The sequence below is a fragment of the Canis aureus genome, chromosome 36 (genome assembly GCF_053574225.1).
Source record: "Canis aureus isolate CA01 chromosome 36, VMU_Caureus_v.1.0, whole genome shotgun sequence".
Classification (NCBI taxonomy): domain Eukaryota; kingdom Metazoa; phylum Chordata; class Mammalia; order Carnivora; family Canidae; genus Canis; species Canis aureus.
This window is the reverse complement of record NC_135646.1, coordinates 15,706,582-15,722,604: the sequence shown is the minus strand read 5'-3', so window position 1 is coordinate 15,722,604 and position 16,023 is coordinate 15,706,582. Positions and strand designations below refer to the sequence as shown.

The 16,023-nt window shown below is 40.0% G+C and overlaps 1 protein-coding gene and 1 long non-coding RNA gene across 2 annotated transcripts in view; one reads left to right on the top strand and one right to left on the bottom strand.

Annotated features, from left to right (window-relative positions):
• DYTN (dystrotelin) overlaps window positions 1-3,217 on the bottom strand; it is a gene marked incomplete at its 5' end in the record, with an annotated part of 46,590 nt that extends 43,373 nt beyond the window's left edge. The window contains 2 exons of the mRNA XM_077884890.1: window positions 1,588-1,662; window positions 3,106-3,217. Of these exons, the coding sequence (XP_077741016.1) occupies window positions 1,588-1,662; window positions 3,106-3,217 (187 nt within the window). The remainder of the gene's footprint in view (window positions 1-1,587; window positions 1,663-3,105) is intronic.
• Window positions 3,218-3,246: 29 nt separating this feature from the next.
• Window positions 3,247-4,613, top strand: LOC144305694 (uncharacterized). The gene is made up of 2 exons (XR_013372695.1): window positions 3,247-3,428; window positions 4,243-4,613. It is a non-coding gene; the product is annotated as an uncharacterized LOC144305694 (long non-coding RNA).
• Window positions 4,614-16,023: the final 11,410 nt, after the last annotated feature.

The following is a 16,023-nucleotide window of genomic DNA, read 5'->3' as shown; positions in this document are numbered from 1 at the left end:
TGGGAGAAATTCCCCCCGGAAAATGGCATAGTTGAGGATAAATTCTTGGTGAGTATGTTTTGCCTTATGTTGATCCCTGGAATACTAAATAATAGCTAGAAGTGAGTTTGTCTGCCTCGCAAACTACAACCCCCCCACCCTTTCTTTAAAGCCGAGGATCCCTTCTTCATAGGACCCTTTTACAGACTGCAATAGGGAAAATAGAGAAAACGAGTCACATTGGTTGAAGAGATGGTCTTTTGGGTTTCCCTCACTTGCCTCTACTTCTTTTCCTGCCCTACTCCCCCTCCTAGGCACTTTGTGAAGCACAATTTGAAAGCCACCCTCTATATAACCTATGAGGCAGAAGGCAAACTATGAACAAAATTCCAAACTTCAGGAGAAATGTCCTTGGAAAACACAACTTCTTTAAAGTTGGATCTGATAAATGTCATAAACCACTTCACGTGAAGTGCTTTTCTTAATGCAATACAGAACTTATTAGAAATCAATAACTTTAGATAGGTTGAAACCCTGTTGTTTTTGTTTTGTTTTGTTTTGTTTAGATTAAAGATTTTATTTATTCATGAGAGACACAGAGAAAAAGGCAGAGACACAGGCAGAGGGAGGAGAAGCAGGCTCCATGCAGGGAGCCCGATGTAGGACTCAATCCCAGGACTCTAGGAACGTGCCCTGAGCCAAAGGCAGAGGCTCAACCACTGAGCCACCCAGGTGCCCCCAGTTGTTTTTCATACATAGGACTCATTTTATTTCATTTTGGAGAATTTTTTCACTAAATAAACGCTTTTTACCAAATTTTATCTTCTTTTGCCCATCATACCAGTATAGGAAAAGAAAATCATAGCATTCAACCAGATACAAATTTAATGCAAAAAAAAAAAAAAGTAGTTCTCAAAGAATTATTGAGATAGTTTTGAGATTTGTGGCCTAAGGACTATTCATCTGAACGTACTTTTGCATATTTAGAGAGAGGGGCTCAATTTCAAAATGCAAATCTTATGTAGTAGAAGGGATTTTAGACTTTCATGGTTAAGTCTACAAGTGTAGATTCTAAACTAACTTATTTTATAATTTTATTTTGCATCGATGTTGGTATACTGAAAAGGAAACAGACAAAAAAATATCCAGAAACCAAGTAGGAAAAGTTAAAAAAAAAATGTAGGGGCAGCCTGGGTGGCTCAGCGGTTTAGCGCTGCCATCAGCCCAGGGTATGATCCTGGAGACCCCAGATGGAGTCCCATGTCGGGCTCCCTGTGTGGAGCCTGCTTCTTCCTCTTCCTGTGTCTCTGCCTCTCTCTCTCTCTCTCTGCGTCTCTCATGAATAAATAAAAATCTTTAAAAAAAATTAAATGCTCATTCACAAATTATTTTCTCTCTCTGGGCAGCAAAGCTACAGGTGGATGGCACATACAGGATGTACCAGCCCCCATTCCACCCCCATCTGCTCTGTTAATGAGGTAAACACATAGATCCAAACTTCTGGATCCAGCAGTCACTTGCCTGGGGGAGTTTCTGTTTTCTCTGCGAATTTTACATCACACATCAAGATCAGATTACTTCAAGTTTTTAAAGAGATTCTGTACTTACGTTGGCACAGAGTTTGCACTGAACGTAATTTGAAGGCTGTTCTGTAAATGGAATTCTCAATACTGTGAAGAACATCTGTAAAGAAAACATGAAACATTATGGATAAAGGACCATCTCATTAGATAAATCCCATATCAGAGAAGGAAATCCTAGAGATCATGTAGCCCTGTGTCATTCTGTACGTGAGGAAATCAAAGTGTAGAGCTCTCTTTCCTACCTGGGAACCAAAAATAATGGATTACAGTGTCCTAAGCTGCAAATGACCCTACAGGACATCCTCTGAGTCTACTAAGCTTTTAAACAGTCTTGGGGCACCTGGGTCACTCAGTTAAGTCTCTGCTTTCGGCTCAGGTCATGATCTCAGGGTACTGTGATCGGCCCTATTCTGGGGCTCCCTCTCCAGTGAGGAGTTTGCTTCTCCCTTTCCCTCTGCCCGACACTACCAGCCCTCCGCCTCCCCTGCAATGTGCATGCTCTCTCTCTCTCTTTCTCTCTCTCTCTCTCAAATAAATAAATAAAATAAAATATTTTTAAAAAGGAAATAGCCTTATGAAGTAAGTAGGATAAAAACCTCTGTGTAGAATATAAACTCAATTTTGTTAATATATTCTAGTCAGATGTACACACTTGTATACATGAAAATGACGCAAAAGCTCTCCATCCATTCATTCCTTCAGCAAATATTTATTGAACTCTTACTAAATGGCCCCAGCATGATTCCAGGCCCTTGAAATATAGCAGTAAACAAAATAGATACAAATTTCTGCCATGTGGAGCTTAATTTCTAGGGGCATTTGTCAAATTGTTAATAGAGGGTATCTCTGGTTGTTTGAATTCTTAGTATAGTTATTTTCATTTTACCTGTTGATATCACCTCAATTTGTTTATAATGAGCATATGTTACTTCTCTAATCAGAAAAGAATTATTTATATACCTTCTTTTGAGAGTTACCACCACCACCATCACTACAACAAGGTCTAACATTTCTGAGCCCTTACCAGGCTCTCAGCCCATTTCACAGTGCGGTGGAGAAGAGAAAGCTCTGCAGCCATGATTAGTTCTTTTTTCTTTTGGGGGAAATTAGTTTCCTTTTTGATCTTCACTTTCTTCATCAGATAAATAGGTACGTGTGCTGGAGACGTGTTTGTGACTAGAAACACAGGGAGCCCTTTAGCTACTACCAAGTAGATAGACCACAAAGCAAAACAAAACAAGAGGCTGCTCAGTGGATTTCATCGATTCAAGTGTATGTGGCAGGATAATTTATGGTGACATTGATTTCTTTTTTATTTTTGCAGAAGTGGGAAAATTTGAAGGATGAAAAGGCAGTTTTTCCATGTCCATTCCTGTGTGTGTTCCAAGGTCTAAACTCTTTTTACTCCTTTGGAAGATTTAACAGCTTCTTTGTGTTTAAGGGGCCACCCTGATGTCAGCCCACGCAGGTGTTCATATGATAGGCCCATCAGAGAACTAAAGCCACTCATGGAATTGGGAGATACTAGTAAAATTTCACAGACCAAGATCAAAGGTGAGTTGTTCTTCCAAAGCAGAACAGGTGTGCTGGTCCACCAGAAGAAAGCTGAAGGGGTGCTGGGTGGCCAGGGGAACAGGTTTTCGTGGAGAGGCATTTTGTTATGTCACATACCAGTGGGATCCCCCACTTTCTGAACCCTCAATCTCATCCTCTCTCCTAGCTCCAACTCCTTGATCCATACACACATTCTGGACTCTCCCTTGCCTTAAAACCAATCTTGATTTCAGTGTTGCTCTAGCTACGGCTCCCTTTTACTTGAAGGGGGACAGAGGCTGATGACTGGACAGGAAGTTCTGAATACTTCAGGTCAGATGTTCAACATAAGAACCTTAAGTTTTTTTATCTGTCTTTAAGGGATGGCTCCTCCCCAAACTTAACTGAGTTTATATTTCATACCAAACTACAATGACTTGGTTTTGGCTTAGAAAACAATATTTCTTGCCCTGGAGTGTAGTGAGGGAAAGTCCTAGCTGTTACACATATGGATATTGAGTGCCAGGCACTATGCTAAACTACTGAGGGGTATATGGTGCTAAACCAGCTCAGATCCACCTTTGGAAAGTTAGAGCACACCTAAAGCTTCTCCTGGAACATACACTAATTCAGTGATGGATATATGACCATGAATGGAAGACACTTACTTCAGGTGAATGTGCCTAAAATGTCATCAAACAAATGCTTTTAAGAACCCTCCCTCCATGTCCTTCCCCCCCCTTTTTTGAACAGGTGCAACCATATCAAAGAAGGTACATTTTGCCCTAAATCTTTTGTTATTTAATATTTCCCAATGTTTTGAAAATGCTTTTCAGTTTTTAGCTGAGTCCAGTGTTAAGAGTATGAAGAAGACAGAAACACCTCTGCCTTATATCAGGAAAACAAATTGAGAGTAGTCATTATGGTGTGGAAATAGTTTACAAAAATATAATGCCCAACATTTTCTTTCCTTCTGGAAATTGGCCAGTTTTTGTGCCCTGGTTCCTCTCAGACGCACCAAATGAATGCAGAGAATCAGCAAACTAGGAGCTCTGCAGGTTCCCAGATGCTGCCGTTGGTGGAAGAAAGATTCTGTAGCTGCTCCACCATCTGGCCCATTGCACTCCTGTCAAATTATGTTTTGCAGTGTCATCTGATGAAGTTATGCAGCATAACATGGCAAGCTGTGATAGAGTACAACGTGGAAAATGAATGAGTATCCCAGGTGATTCACTACCAGCTATGCTTCCTAAAGGCCTTTTTCTCCCCCTCTCCTGCTGGTGGGAGAAAACTCAAGAAAGGAAGAAACTGCGTGATGTATGAGGCCCAAAGCTATGAAGAAAATAGTTTTAGATACTTAAAGAAATAATAATACAAGCTACATATGGTCTTGTTCATGGAGCCAATTTGACTACAAAACATGTTTTGGTTTAAAGGATTCTTATTTTTGCTTAGCCACATCAATATATGTCACTTTCTATAGATTCTAAGAATGTAATAAACTGTGTTTCGACTGTCCATCATCTCTAGTGGGATGATCCAGAAATAGATATTTTTGGCTAGTTGTCCTCAAAGTGTGGCTCCAGGTGAGTGGCATCAGTATCACCTGGTAACTTGTTATAAATGCATGTTCTCAGATATTATGCTGAGTGAAGTAAGTCAATCAGAGAAAGGCAATTATCATATGATTTCAACCATATGTGGAATGTAAGAAACAGTGTAGAGGAGTATAGGGGAAGGGAGGGAAAGCTGAATGGGAAGTCGTCAGAGAGGGAGAAAACCTAGGAGACATTCTTAACTACAGGAAAAAACTGAGGGTTGCTAGAGGGGAGGTGGGTAGGGGATGGGGTACTTCAGTGTTGGGCATTAAGGAGGGCATGTGATGTGATGAGTCCTGGGTATTATACACAACTGATGAATTATTGAACTCTACATTTCAAACTAATGATGTACTACTGTATGTTGGCCAGTTGAATTAAAAAAAAAAAAAAAAAAAGAAATGCATCTTCTCAGACGCCAGCCCAGACCTACTGAGTCACAAACTCTGGAGGTGGAACTTGGCATTTTGTTAAAATGCCAACTCTCCAGGTGACTCTGAGGCTCACAAAACTTGGGAAACGTTGCTTTAGGGAAAGTTGGGCTTTGAATGGATTATCTACTGCTTTGTATGACACTTAGTACAATAAGGGCTTAAATTTCGGAAACCCAAAGATGATCTGAATCATTCGTAATGCTGCTTTTAGGTAAATAACTTGAGATAGTACATAATTTTATATAAAACAAGTGAAGTTAACAATCTAGATTTCAGGTAGCAGAATAAGGCTGAAACTAGATTCAGTAATAAAAATGTCAGAAGCCAGTGTGGTTCAGTCGGTTAAGAATCTGCCTTTGGCTCAGGTCGTGATCCAGGGTCCTGGGATCGAGGCCTGCATCGGGTTCCCTGATCAGCGGGGAGCCTGCTTCTCCCTCTTCCTCCCCATGCTCGTGTTTCTCTTTCAAATGAATAAATAAAATCTTAAAAAAAAAAAAAAGTCAAGCCAATCCTGGGCTTATCTTGGCATTCAGTGGTATTGATAGAAAGGGGAATTAGTGTCTTCATACTCATTTATCAAATCACCCAACTTTGGCTTCACATAGCACTGTGAACTTGTCCCTGACATTAAAATATCTACAGTGATTTTTAAAAAGATTTTATTTATTTATTAGTGAGAGAGAGAGAGAGAGAGAGGCAGAGAGGCAGAGAGGCAGAGACCAGGCAGAGGGAGAAGCAGACTCCATGCAGGGAGCCCGATGTGGGACTCGATCCCCGGAATCCAGGATGACGCCCTGGGCCAAAGGCAGGCGCTAAACCGCTGAGCCACCCAGGGATCCCCTACAGTGATGTTTTAATAATAAAATATGAAAATACATAAAAATAGGATAAGCCATTTTTTGTATATTTGATTAGTAATTTAAAGTGTAATTATATTGAGAACAAGTCTTTTGTTAAATTACTTTTGGTGCTTGGGGACAATAGACCAAATACTCTTCCATACACTAGGAATTTTTGCTTAGAAAAAAAAGAAAATCTCTTTAATCACCCACTAGTTTCTTTTTCTGCCAGATACCAAATGTCTACTCTTCTGCAGCTCAGAAGTCTGAAAATACAACATCTGTGCCTCATTTTCTTGTTTACAAACTGTGCTCACAAACTTGAAAATAATACTCACCTTGTTTATCTGGGTCCATTTCAGGAATTTCTTAGAATGGCAGATGGTAAAAGGGTCTCTGTAACTGGAAATAAATCAATATTTTAAGCAGAAGGTTTTTGCAGTAGAAGGGTAAGGATGGAAGAACAATAAGACAACTAGGCAAAGTCATTTCACCTGTGGAACAAAGAATAAAAGGTGTTCACGGAGTAATTTTTTGGGAGGATACAAAAAGGAATGTTAGGGTAGAGGCTTCATATACTGGCCACCCTAATGGAGATTTGGAGCTGTATCTCAGCAACTGAGAACAGCTCCTGAAACTAATACAGTGAATACTTGGAACTGTTGAGCATTATAATTTTAATCTCACCTCAAGAAAATGTAAATTTACTTGAATTTTTAAGGACAAAGTTTGAAGCTCTCAATGCTTAAATTTCTAATACTACTATGTTAAATAATCTTCATATTAAATTTCTGACAGACACTATCCATTTGAACACCTTATCATACATATGTGTGTGTGTGTGTATGTGTGTGTATACACAGAATTCAATTAATGTTTTATTTTAAGAAGAATAGTCAAGGTCACCTGGGTGGCTCAGTCAGTAAGTGTCTGACTTCCACTCAGGTCATGATCCTAGGATCCTGGGATTGGATTGAGCCCTAAATTGGGTTCCCAGCTCAGTGGGATCCTGTTTCTCTCTCTCCCTCTGCCCGTCCCTCTGCTTGTGCTCTCTCTCTTTCTCAAATAAATAAATAAATAAATAAATAAATAAATAATCTCTCTCTCTTCTTTTAAAAAAAATATTCAATTAGCCACCTGTTGTTTCATGTTGCAACTATTGTTAAACTACACACACACACACACACACACACACATTTTTTAACTGACCAAAAAGAATGGGTAAATGGGTTTCTTAGAACCTTATATGGTTCTAAGAAAATAATTTTTTAAAATATAAGTGGTTGAGAACTATTCTTAAAAGTTGCATGATAAGTAAATTTAAATAGTACTTTCCTCCTCTTCTAATGTATTAATTAATCAATGGTACAAAGAGTTTTACAAACAAAAACTGACTGCACTAGTTACATAAAAATATGATGGCAGTAGTGATAATCCCAGACTTGCCCCAAACTAGGAAGTTTCCAAATATATTCAGGTAAGATTTATTTTGAAAAGTTATAGCAATCAGATCAGAACTCTTTTTGGTGTAGAACTGCTCCCCCGAGCTCTTCCTAAAGCTCCTAGGTAGGTGCAGAAGGGTCTAGCCTCCCGTTCCATCAGCAATGCAGCTAGAGATGAAAGTGATCTGCTTCCTCGCCAGCTCCTTACCTTTCTTACTTTATTGGGAACCAGTTTAGCCAAACAGTCTGTATCGGTTACTCAGCAGTTTTGGAAGAAGGAAGAGCTGAGTAGTAACAGATTTCCAGATGTGGCATTTCCATGGAGAGTTGATGTCTTATTTTGACTGCCCAGCAATTTCATGCAAAGCAGTGACATTGAAGCTACAACCCTTTTTAAGGCCTTACAAAAGTGCATTCATTAGTAATAAAGATCTTGAATAATTTAAAGCTACTCCTACATCTCTGTTACAGCAGGCTATTTCTGTATTACTTTCATGTGTAGGAGAGGCAGGTAAAGCATCTTCTGGGTGTGGAGAGCAGGGGTTGACATAGAGATTAGAATATGGTAAGAAGGGCTCCATATCCCAGGTAAGGCCACCTTACTAGCCAACTTAGATAAGAGCGACCCAGAAATGGGATCTAATTCATCTGATTAATTCTGTTATAAACACAGAGGTACCGCTACACATTTTTAAAAGGCACCAAATACAAGGCAAGTGTTCAAAATGATCATAATTTGGGACAAGTGCACATTTCCTCCAGTGTTAAGCATCATCTGAAAATGTCTTTATTTTTTAAGAAATCCAATTAAAAATAAACCTGTTGGAATCCTAATAAGGTTTATAAATTAAGAAATGATGTTTCATGAACCAAACATATCAGAACTTTACCACTAATATTTTCAGACTGCTGGGGAAGTAAGGAGTAGATTTCAATGTCTTTCAAAAGGGTTAGAACCCAAGGCGTGGGTATATGAGAATATTACTTCTCTGTGCCCTGGAGAGCCAGAATGTCTGGGAGTCTATGGTCCGAATTAAAGCACTTAAAACAATTATGATAAGTGGTCACTAATCCACTCTGGAATGTCTCATAATAAAAATCAGTTTTCAAAAGTATGATATCCAAAGATAGCCAATACTTTATGTAAAGCATTAGTATCACACTACTGGTTTCTTAAAAACAAACTTAGGACATTTTAAGGAATGAAAAATAGATTAATAATGGGGTTAGAATGGAGCAAGAAGAGGGGAGAAAACAGTCCATCATTTGCCTTTTCCTATATAAATTATATGGATTTTCTGGGAACAGATGTGGAAAGAAAGTAAGTTTATCTCACATGAAGTCTTTTGGGTGCTGGAGACTGAAAGTTGAAATCATATTTACAATTTGATGTTCCATTATACCTTGGCAATAGAAGGAGTTGGGATGTTTTATGAATGCTGCCTTGCGGAGACCTGAGCAACCCCCTGGTGTTGATTAATTATGTGCCTCAAGAATCTTAACATCAAAAAAAAAAAAAGAAGAAGAAGAAGAAGAAAGTCTGAAGTTCTAGTCAAAAGGACATAATTAGATAGACCGATATTTAAGTACATACAAATGAACAAGGGTTGGTTGGGAAGAAATTTAAGCAAATGGGCAATTGATAGTCTGAGCTCTCAGTCTGGCTGTTTAGACAGGCTGGGATAAAAGCTCCCAGGACGATTTTGGTTTCACTCACTTCTGTTAATGGAAAGTTTTTAGTTACTTTTGTACCTCCTGGTTCAAGCTCAAGTAGACTTAGCCACATTAAGACTTTTCTTTTTCATAGAATATTTTGGGTTGTAAATCAAAACCAGCTACTGCAACTTTACCACATTACAGGTAACCAACTGGCATTTTTTTACTGATATGGCAGTAAGTTTCATAAATCATCATTTGTAATTGACACTCTTTACCTTCTGAAACAGAGCAGCCCTGCCCTGAGGAAGCAGGTAGGAAGAGGGTTCAAACTTTCTACACAGCGTGTCCTGAGTTGGACATAACAGGCTCCACACCAACCAGAAACTGGGTGACCATTGCTTATTGTGTACAAGTGCTATTTTTTAAGGCAGCCAGTGTTCTGTTCACCCTCTATCTGATAGCTCTTTACATATACTTTTGAAGACTCCAACTCCCAAGAGAGAAAGAAGAGTCTTGACACATCGCACTCTAAAATGTGTAGGTAGCCCCTTATATAATTTACAGAATAATTTTATATACATATTTACATACGTATGAACATTCTCAAGGAAAAATTAAGTTACTAAAATTGACTCAAGATAAAATAGAAAATAGGGAACATTTGTGCACTATTGGCAGGAATGTAAATTGGTACAGCCATTATGGAAAACAATGTGGAGGGCAGCCTGGGTGGCTCAGTGGTTTAGCGCCTGCCTTCGGCCCAGGGCGTGATCCTGGAGACCCGGGATCGAGTCCCACGTCGGGCTCCCTGCATGGAGCCAGTTTCTCCCTCTGCCTGTGTCTCTGCCTCTCTCTCTCTGTGTATGTGTGTGTGTCTCATGAATAAATAAATAAAATCTTAAAAAAAAAGGAAAACAATGTAGAGATCCCTCAAAAAAATTAAAAATAGATCTACCACATGATCCAGCAATTGTATTTCTGGGTATATAGCTGAAGAAAACAAAATCAATATCTCAAAGAGATCTCTGCACTCATATGTCCATTGCAGCATTATTCACAGTAGCCAAGATATGGAAATAACTTAAGTATTCATCAATGAATAAATGGGTAAAGAATATGTGGTATGTATATACAATGGAGTGTTATCAGTGTTAAAAAAAGAAGGAAATCCTGCCATTTGCAATGATATGGATGAATCTGGAGGACATTTTGCTAAGTGAAATAAGCCAGACACAGAGACAAATATCACACAATCTCTCTTATAGGTGGATTTTTTTTTTTTTAAAGAAGAAAAAAGGTTGACCTCATAGTAACAAAGAGTAGAATAGTGTTTACCAGAGATGGGGGTGGAAGGTAGGATGGGAGACACTGATCAAAGGTACAAACTCATCCTTTAGGCTTCATTAAGGTCTTCTATGACCACCCTATCTGAAGTAGCTTCTATACATCACTCTACTTTATCCACAGCTATAAGCACAAACTGTGGTCATCTTGGTTTTTTATATTATTTTTCTTCTCTACTAGAAAGCAAGCTCCTCAAAGGCAAGAATAAGACCTCTTTTCTCTTGTTTGTCTTTCTGTAACACTGTGATTTATAATGAGCAACAGATGTTTGGTTTTTGTCTTTCTGGCACAGCTCTTAAAACCTTTGGAATTTTCTGGGACACCTGGGTGGCTCAGTTGGTTAAATGATTCTTGATTTTGGCTAAGGTCATGATCTCAGGGTCATGAGATTGAGGCCCTCATTGGGCTCTGTACTCAGTGTGGAGTCTGCTTGAGATTTTTTTCTCTCCTTCTACCTCGACTCCTCCCCCTGCTTGCACTCTCTCTCTTTTTTTTTATAATAAATTTATTTTTTATCGGTGTTCAATTTGCCAACATACAGAATAACACCCAGTGCTCATCCCGTCAAGTGCCCCTCTTAGTGTCCGTCACCCATTCACCCCCACCCCCCCTCCCCTTCCACCACCCCTAGTTCACTTCCCAGAGTTAGGAGTCTTTATGTTCTGGCTCCCTTTCTGATATTTCCCACAAAGAGTTAAAAATAGATCTGCCCTATGACCCAGCAATTGCACTGTTGGGGATTTACCCCAAAGATACAGATGCAATGAAATGCCGGGACACCTGCACCCCGATGTTTCTTGCACTCTCTCTCAAATAAATAAACAGATAACCCTTGGAATTACCTAAGGGTTGGGAGAGCTAACATCTTTTGTTATGCAAATGAGGCAACTTTTGGCCCCATCTAAGGAAGGGAGCTAGTTACCAGGTTAACCAACCCCATGATTAGAAGATTGGAACTTTTAAAGTCTGTTCCTGATTTCCAGGGAGGGGAGAGGAGTTACAGGTCAAATCAATCACCAGTGGCCAGTGATTTAATCATTCATTCCAATGCGATGACACTTCTGTAAAAACCCAAAATGGTGGGGTTCAGAGAGCTTCTGGGTTGGTGAACATGTGCAGATTTGGGGTGAGTGGTACACTGTAGAGGGTATGGAAGCTTTGTGCCCTTTCCCCATACCCTGCCTTATGCACCTCTTCCACCTAATAGATAAAATGTTTCTCTGAATTCTGTGAGCCCCTTTAGCAAATTAATTGAAACCAAGGAGAGGGCTGTTGTGACTTTTGATCTGTAAACTGGTGGGTCAGAAATCAATCTGGTCTTTTGATTGATATCTGAAGTGTGGTGGTGGTGGGGAGAGCAGTCTTGTAGGACCCAGCCCCTAACCTATGAAATCTGATCTTATATCTGGGTAGATAGTGTCAGAATTGAGTTGAATTGGAGGACACCCAGATGGTGTTGGAGCCTTGCTTGGTGGTGAGGAAACCCCTACATCTCAGGATTAGGGAGTAGAATTATGCTTTGTATTCTCAGTGCTTGCTTCCCACACAGCATGACCTGTCATAAGCACTCAAAAATGTGTTGAAAAAATGAATCAGGGAGACTAATTGGCATGAAGCAGGAAGAGAATGCCCTGCCCCTCTCAACCAGTCTATATTGTATATGACTTTATTACAGAGATGAAAATTAGAGTCTGAGGCCATCAGATTTCCAAATCATCTAAATACTTTTCCTCGTTCTGATTCTAAGCCTTCTCATGATAATTTTGTCTTTATCTAGCTTGCACAGGAAGTGAATTCACTGTTAGGGCTGTGGACATCTGGTATCCTCAGAAGTGCTATTTTAAATCTAAGATTTATAAATTGTCATTGTTGTTCCATCATTAGTCTTGTTGTCTTGGTTGTGTGAAGATCACTAATGGTGCCTGCAAACTATATTCCTAATCCTGTAAAGATGGATAGGCTCTGGTGGTGGATCCCACCAAGGAAGTGTCACCCCAGCAGTAACCTTCCCACTTTCTTGGAGACTCACTGGTTTTCCTTTTCTTTTATGCTTCAGAAACTAATAATAAATATTATCAGAATTTAGAAGAGAGGGATCAAAAACATTGATCAGAGTTGTGTGTCAGGCATTGTTGTAAGTGCTTAGGAAACATCAGAAGGGATGAAGATCCCTTCATTCTAGTTTGGGAGATGGACAGTATAGCATGTGAATGAACAATATAATTTTAGACTCTATAAGTGCTATGGAATAAACAAAGTATAGGCTTGAGATTGCTAAGAAGGGCTGATTACAGTGTTAAATAGCATAGTGCATGCAGGCTTCATTAAGAAAGAGTAATTTGAGCAAAGGCTTGAAAGAAGTGAAGGCTTTACGTAGGGAAAGAATGTTCCAACTAGAGGATCCCAGGTGGAAGGGGGCCTGGCAGATGTAAGATACAGGCAAGAGGTCAGGGTGGCCAGAGCAGAATGGGATGAGAATGGGGGAGAGCTGTAGAAGAGAGACACAAAGGTAGGGGTAGCAACAGATTACATAGGGTCTTTTGAGCCACTATAAGGACTTTGGCTTTTACTCTGAAGTAAATGGACAGCCTCAATGGGCTTTTAACACAGAGGAGGTACAATATGATTCATATTTTAAAAGAAAGCATCATTTTGGCTACCATCCTGAGAATAGTTTGTAGGAGGTCAAAGATAGAAAGGGGCCAATCAGGACGCTCTACATTAATCCAGAAGACAGATAGTAGTGGCTTAGACCAGGGTGGAAATGGTGGAGAATGGCTTCTGGCAAATTTAGAAGAATATTTTGAAGATAGAGCCAACAGAATTTTCTAAGAGACTGAGTGTAGAATGTGAGAGAAAGTCAAGGATTACTCCAGGGGATTTGGTTTGAGCAAGTGGAAGGATAAAGCTTCCCTTTAATGAGATTCTGTGGGAAGAGTATGTTTGGGGTGGGAGACGTTGGAGTTAAAAGACAGGCTTGGAACTTGTTAATTTCTTTGCCTGTTAGCCAGTTGACTGGAAATATATTGACCCAGCATAGATCAGTCTGAGGTTTGGAATAGATGACTGCCTGGTGATACAAGTTTGGGAGTTACTTATGTATCGATGACATATAAAGTCATGGGACAGGTTGGGATCATGAACAGATGAGTGTAAATCAAGCAGATAGCCAAGGACAGATCCTTGGGGTCTCTCTAACATTATGACTGGATAAAAAGAACCAGCAAAGGATACTGAGAAAAAAATGGCGGCGGGGGGGGGGGGCACTTTATGGACATTAAATAAGAAGAAAACCATGAGAGTGTCATGACCTGGAAGGCAAGTGAAGTGTATCAGAGAGAAGTAAATAATCAACCATGTCCAGCACTGATGATAGGTCAAGTCAGCATGGAGACTGAGAGCTCATAAGGGTATTTTTCAAACACTGAGTTAGTTCTTAGGAAATAAGGATGAAAACTTGCTTGGTGGCATTACTTGAGTGTGACCATTGCATGTTGTTCTTGAGCAAGACAAACTCCAGTTTATGGCCACTGTCTCAGAGACAAGTAGTATACCCACGAGAAAGGAAGACACTGTGTGTATTCTGTAAAACCCATGCTTTGTGTAAAAATCATACTTCTTTGTATCAATAGTGAGAAAGTAGTGATTAGATGTCTCTATGGGCTCATAATTTCTACCCAGGAGAAATTAATGTGAAGGACAGAGCAGCTGCTCACTCTTAGGAGGGTTACTAGTTTTGCTTCCAGCAGCTCAGCTATAAGCTTAGGTAACCTTTCTGTGTCCTCTGCAGAATGAGTGAGCATTAAGCTCTGGGCCAAGGAAATTTTAAAGATGCTTATGCTAAGGCCAGCAAAGGAGCAAAGAACAGTTATATAGGACATTATCCCCCACTTGTACTTGGTAGGGAGTAGAAGGAAGAAAAAGGCTCTTGAACCAAGTAGGTTATATGTTGGAGTTCCATGATTTTCATCTCTCTGAGATAGAAAGAAATAGTGACTTGGTCAAGAGAGGGAAGGCCACCCACTGTGTCAGACCTAAGGAGTCTTCAGTGAGATAAAGTTTGGGGACACTCTAGGCAGGGCAACTCGTGTGTGTAAAAGCAAGGCAGGTTGCAGACCTAAGGCTCATAGGATTGTGATGGACCAGTTTGGATAGCATTGAGGTGGCATAAAACAATTTACTGGTAAGCATGGAGAGAAATCCTGTGGTCAGGAAGTGAAATTCAGACTGAACTATCTGGGGTGTAGGTGTGAGTAGAGGGCACTGGGCATGTGGGCTGATTTAGGGCATGACTGCCCACAGAGTAGGCAGTGCTTGTCGAAGTTTGGTCCCCAGATCAGAAGCATCAGCATAACCTGAGAACTTGCTAAAAATTCAAATTCCCAGGCTCTACCTAAAACCTACTCGATCAGAAACTCTGGAGGTGGGGCCCAGCGATCTGTATTAACAGATGATTTTGATTCATGCTAATGTTGAAAAACACTGGTCTAGGACTGAACTAGGCATATACAAACTGGAATTGGGGAGAATATTACAGAAATAGGAGTCCATAAAGGTTTTGAGCCTGGCTGCAGAGTCAATTGTTTAAAATATCTAAATATATTTCCTATTTATTCCTCTGAAACAAGTAAGAACAAGTTGATAGTTCTCTATCAAGTTATATACCTGTTGACTGTAAGTGTATATAGTCATACACACACACACACACACACACACACACACACACACACACAGACAGAAATTCTGAAGTTGGTCCAGAGTTGGTTCAGAGGCTCTTTTAGTTCATCAAGGTCTCAGTTCCCAGGTGCCAGGCTTTTCTTCTTTCCACACTGCCACCCTCTTGGTGGCACTGTACTGGTGATATGTCTCCTCATGGCCACAGAATAGCTGCCTAAGCTGCAAGCATCATATCCTGGTAGAAGAGCATTTTCCACAGGAAGGAAGTAGGTGGAAGCCAGAGTGCTTTCTTTTCCTATGCTGTTCATTCATCTTCAACCCTGTCTGCTCCCTACACACCTCCAGAAGACTTCTTATGTGTTATTGTACAAAACCACATCACATGCCTACCCCCAGACCCAGTCATTGGCACATGGAACTAGACTAGATCTAGCAAGATCCATGCCCTAGTTTTGGGCCTATTGTACATCCTAATAAAATCAGAGTTCTCTTAGTCAAGGTAATGGGGATAGGGCTGTAGGGAGAGCAAGTAACAGTGCTTTCTATAGTTGTAAGGAAATATATACTTAACCTATATTTCTGTGACCAGTTGTTGCTTTATTCACCCATTGCTTCTGAGTAATATTGTAAATTTTCTACTGAATATTTCTCCCTCATGCCTTTGTCATGACAGTTTTAATAACAGAGAGAAATTATTTTTATTTATTTATTTTTTTTTTAATTTTTTTTAAATTTTATTTATGATAGTCACAGAGAGAGAGAGAGAGGCAGAGACACAGGCAGAGGGAGAAGCAGGCTCCATGCACTGGGAGCCCGATGTGGGATTCGATCCCGGGTCTCCAGGATCGCGCCCTGAGCCAAAGGCAGGCACCAAACTGCTGCGCCACCCAGGGATCCCAGAAATTATTTTTAATAATCTCATATTAAAGTTACTT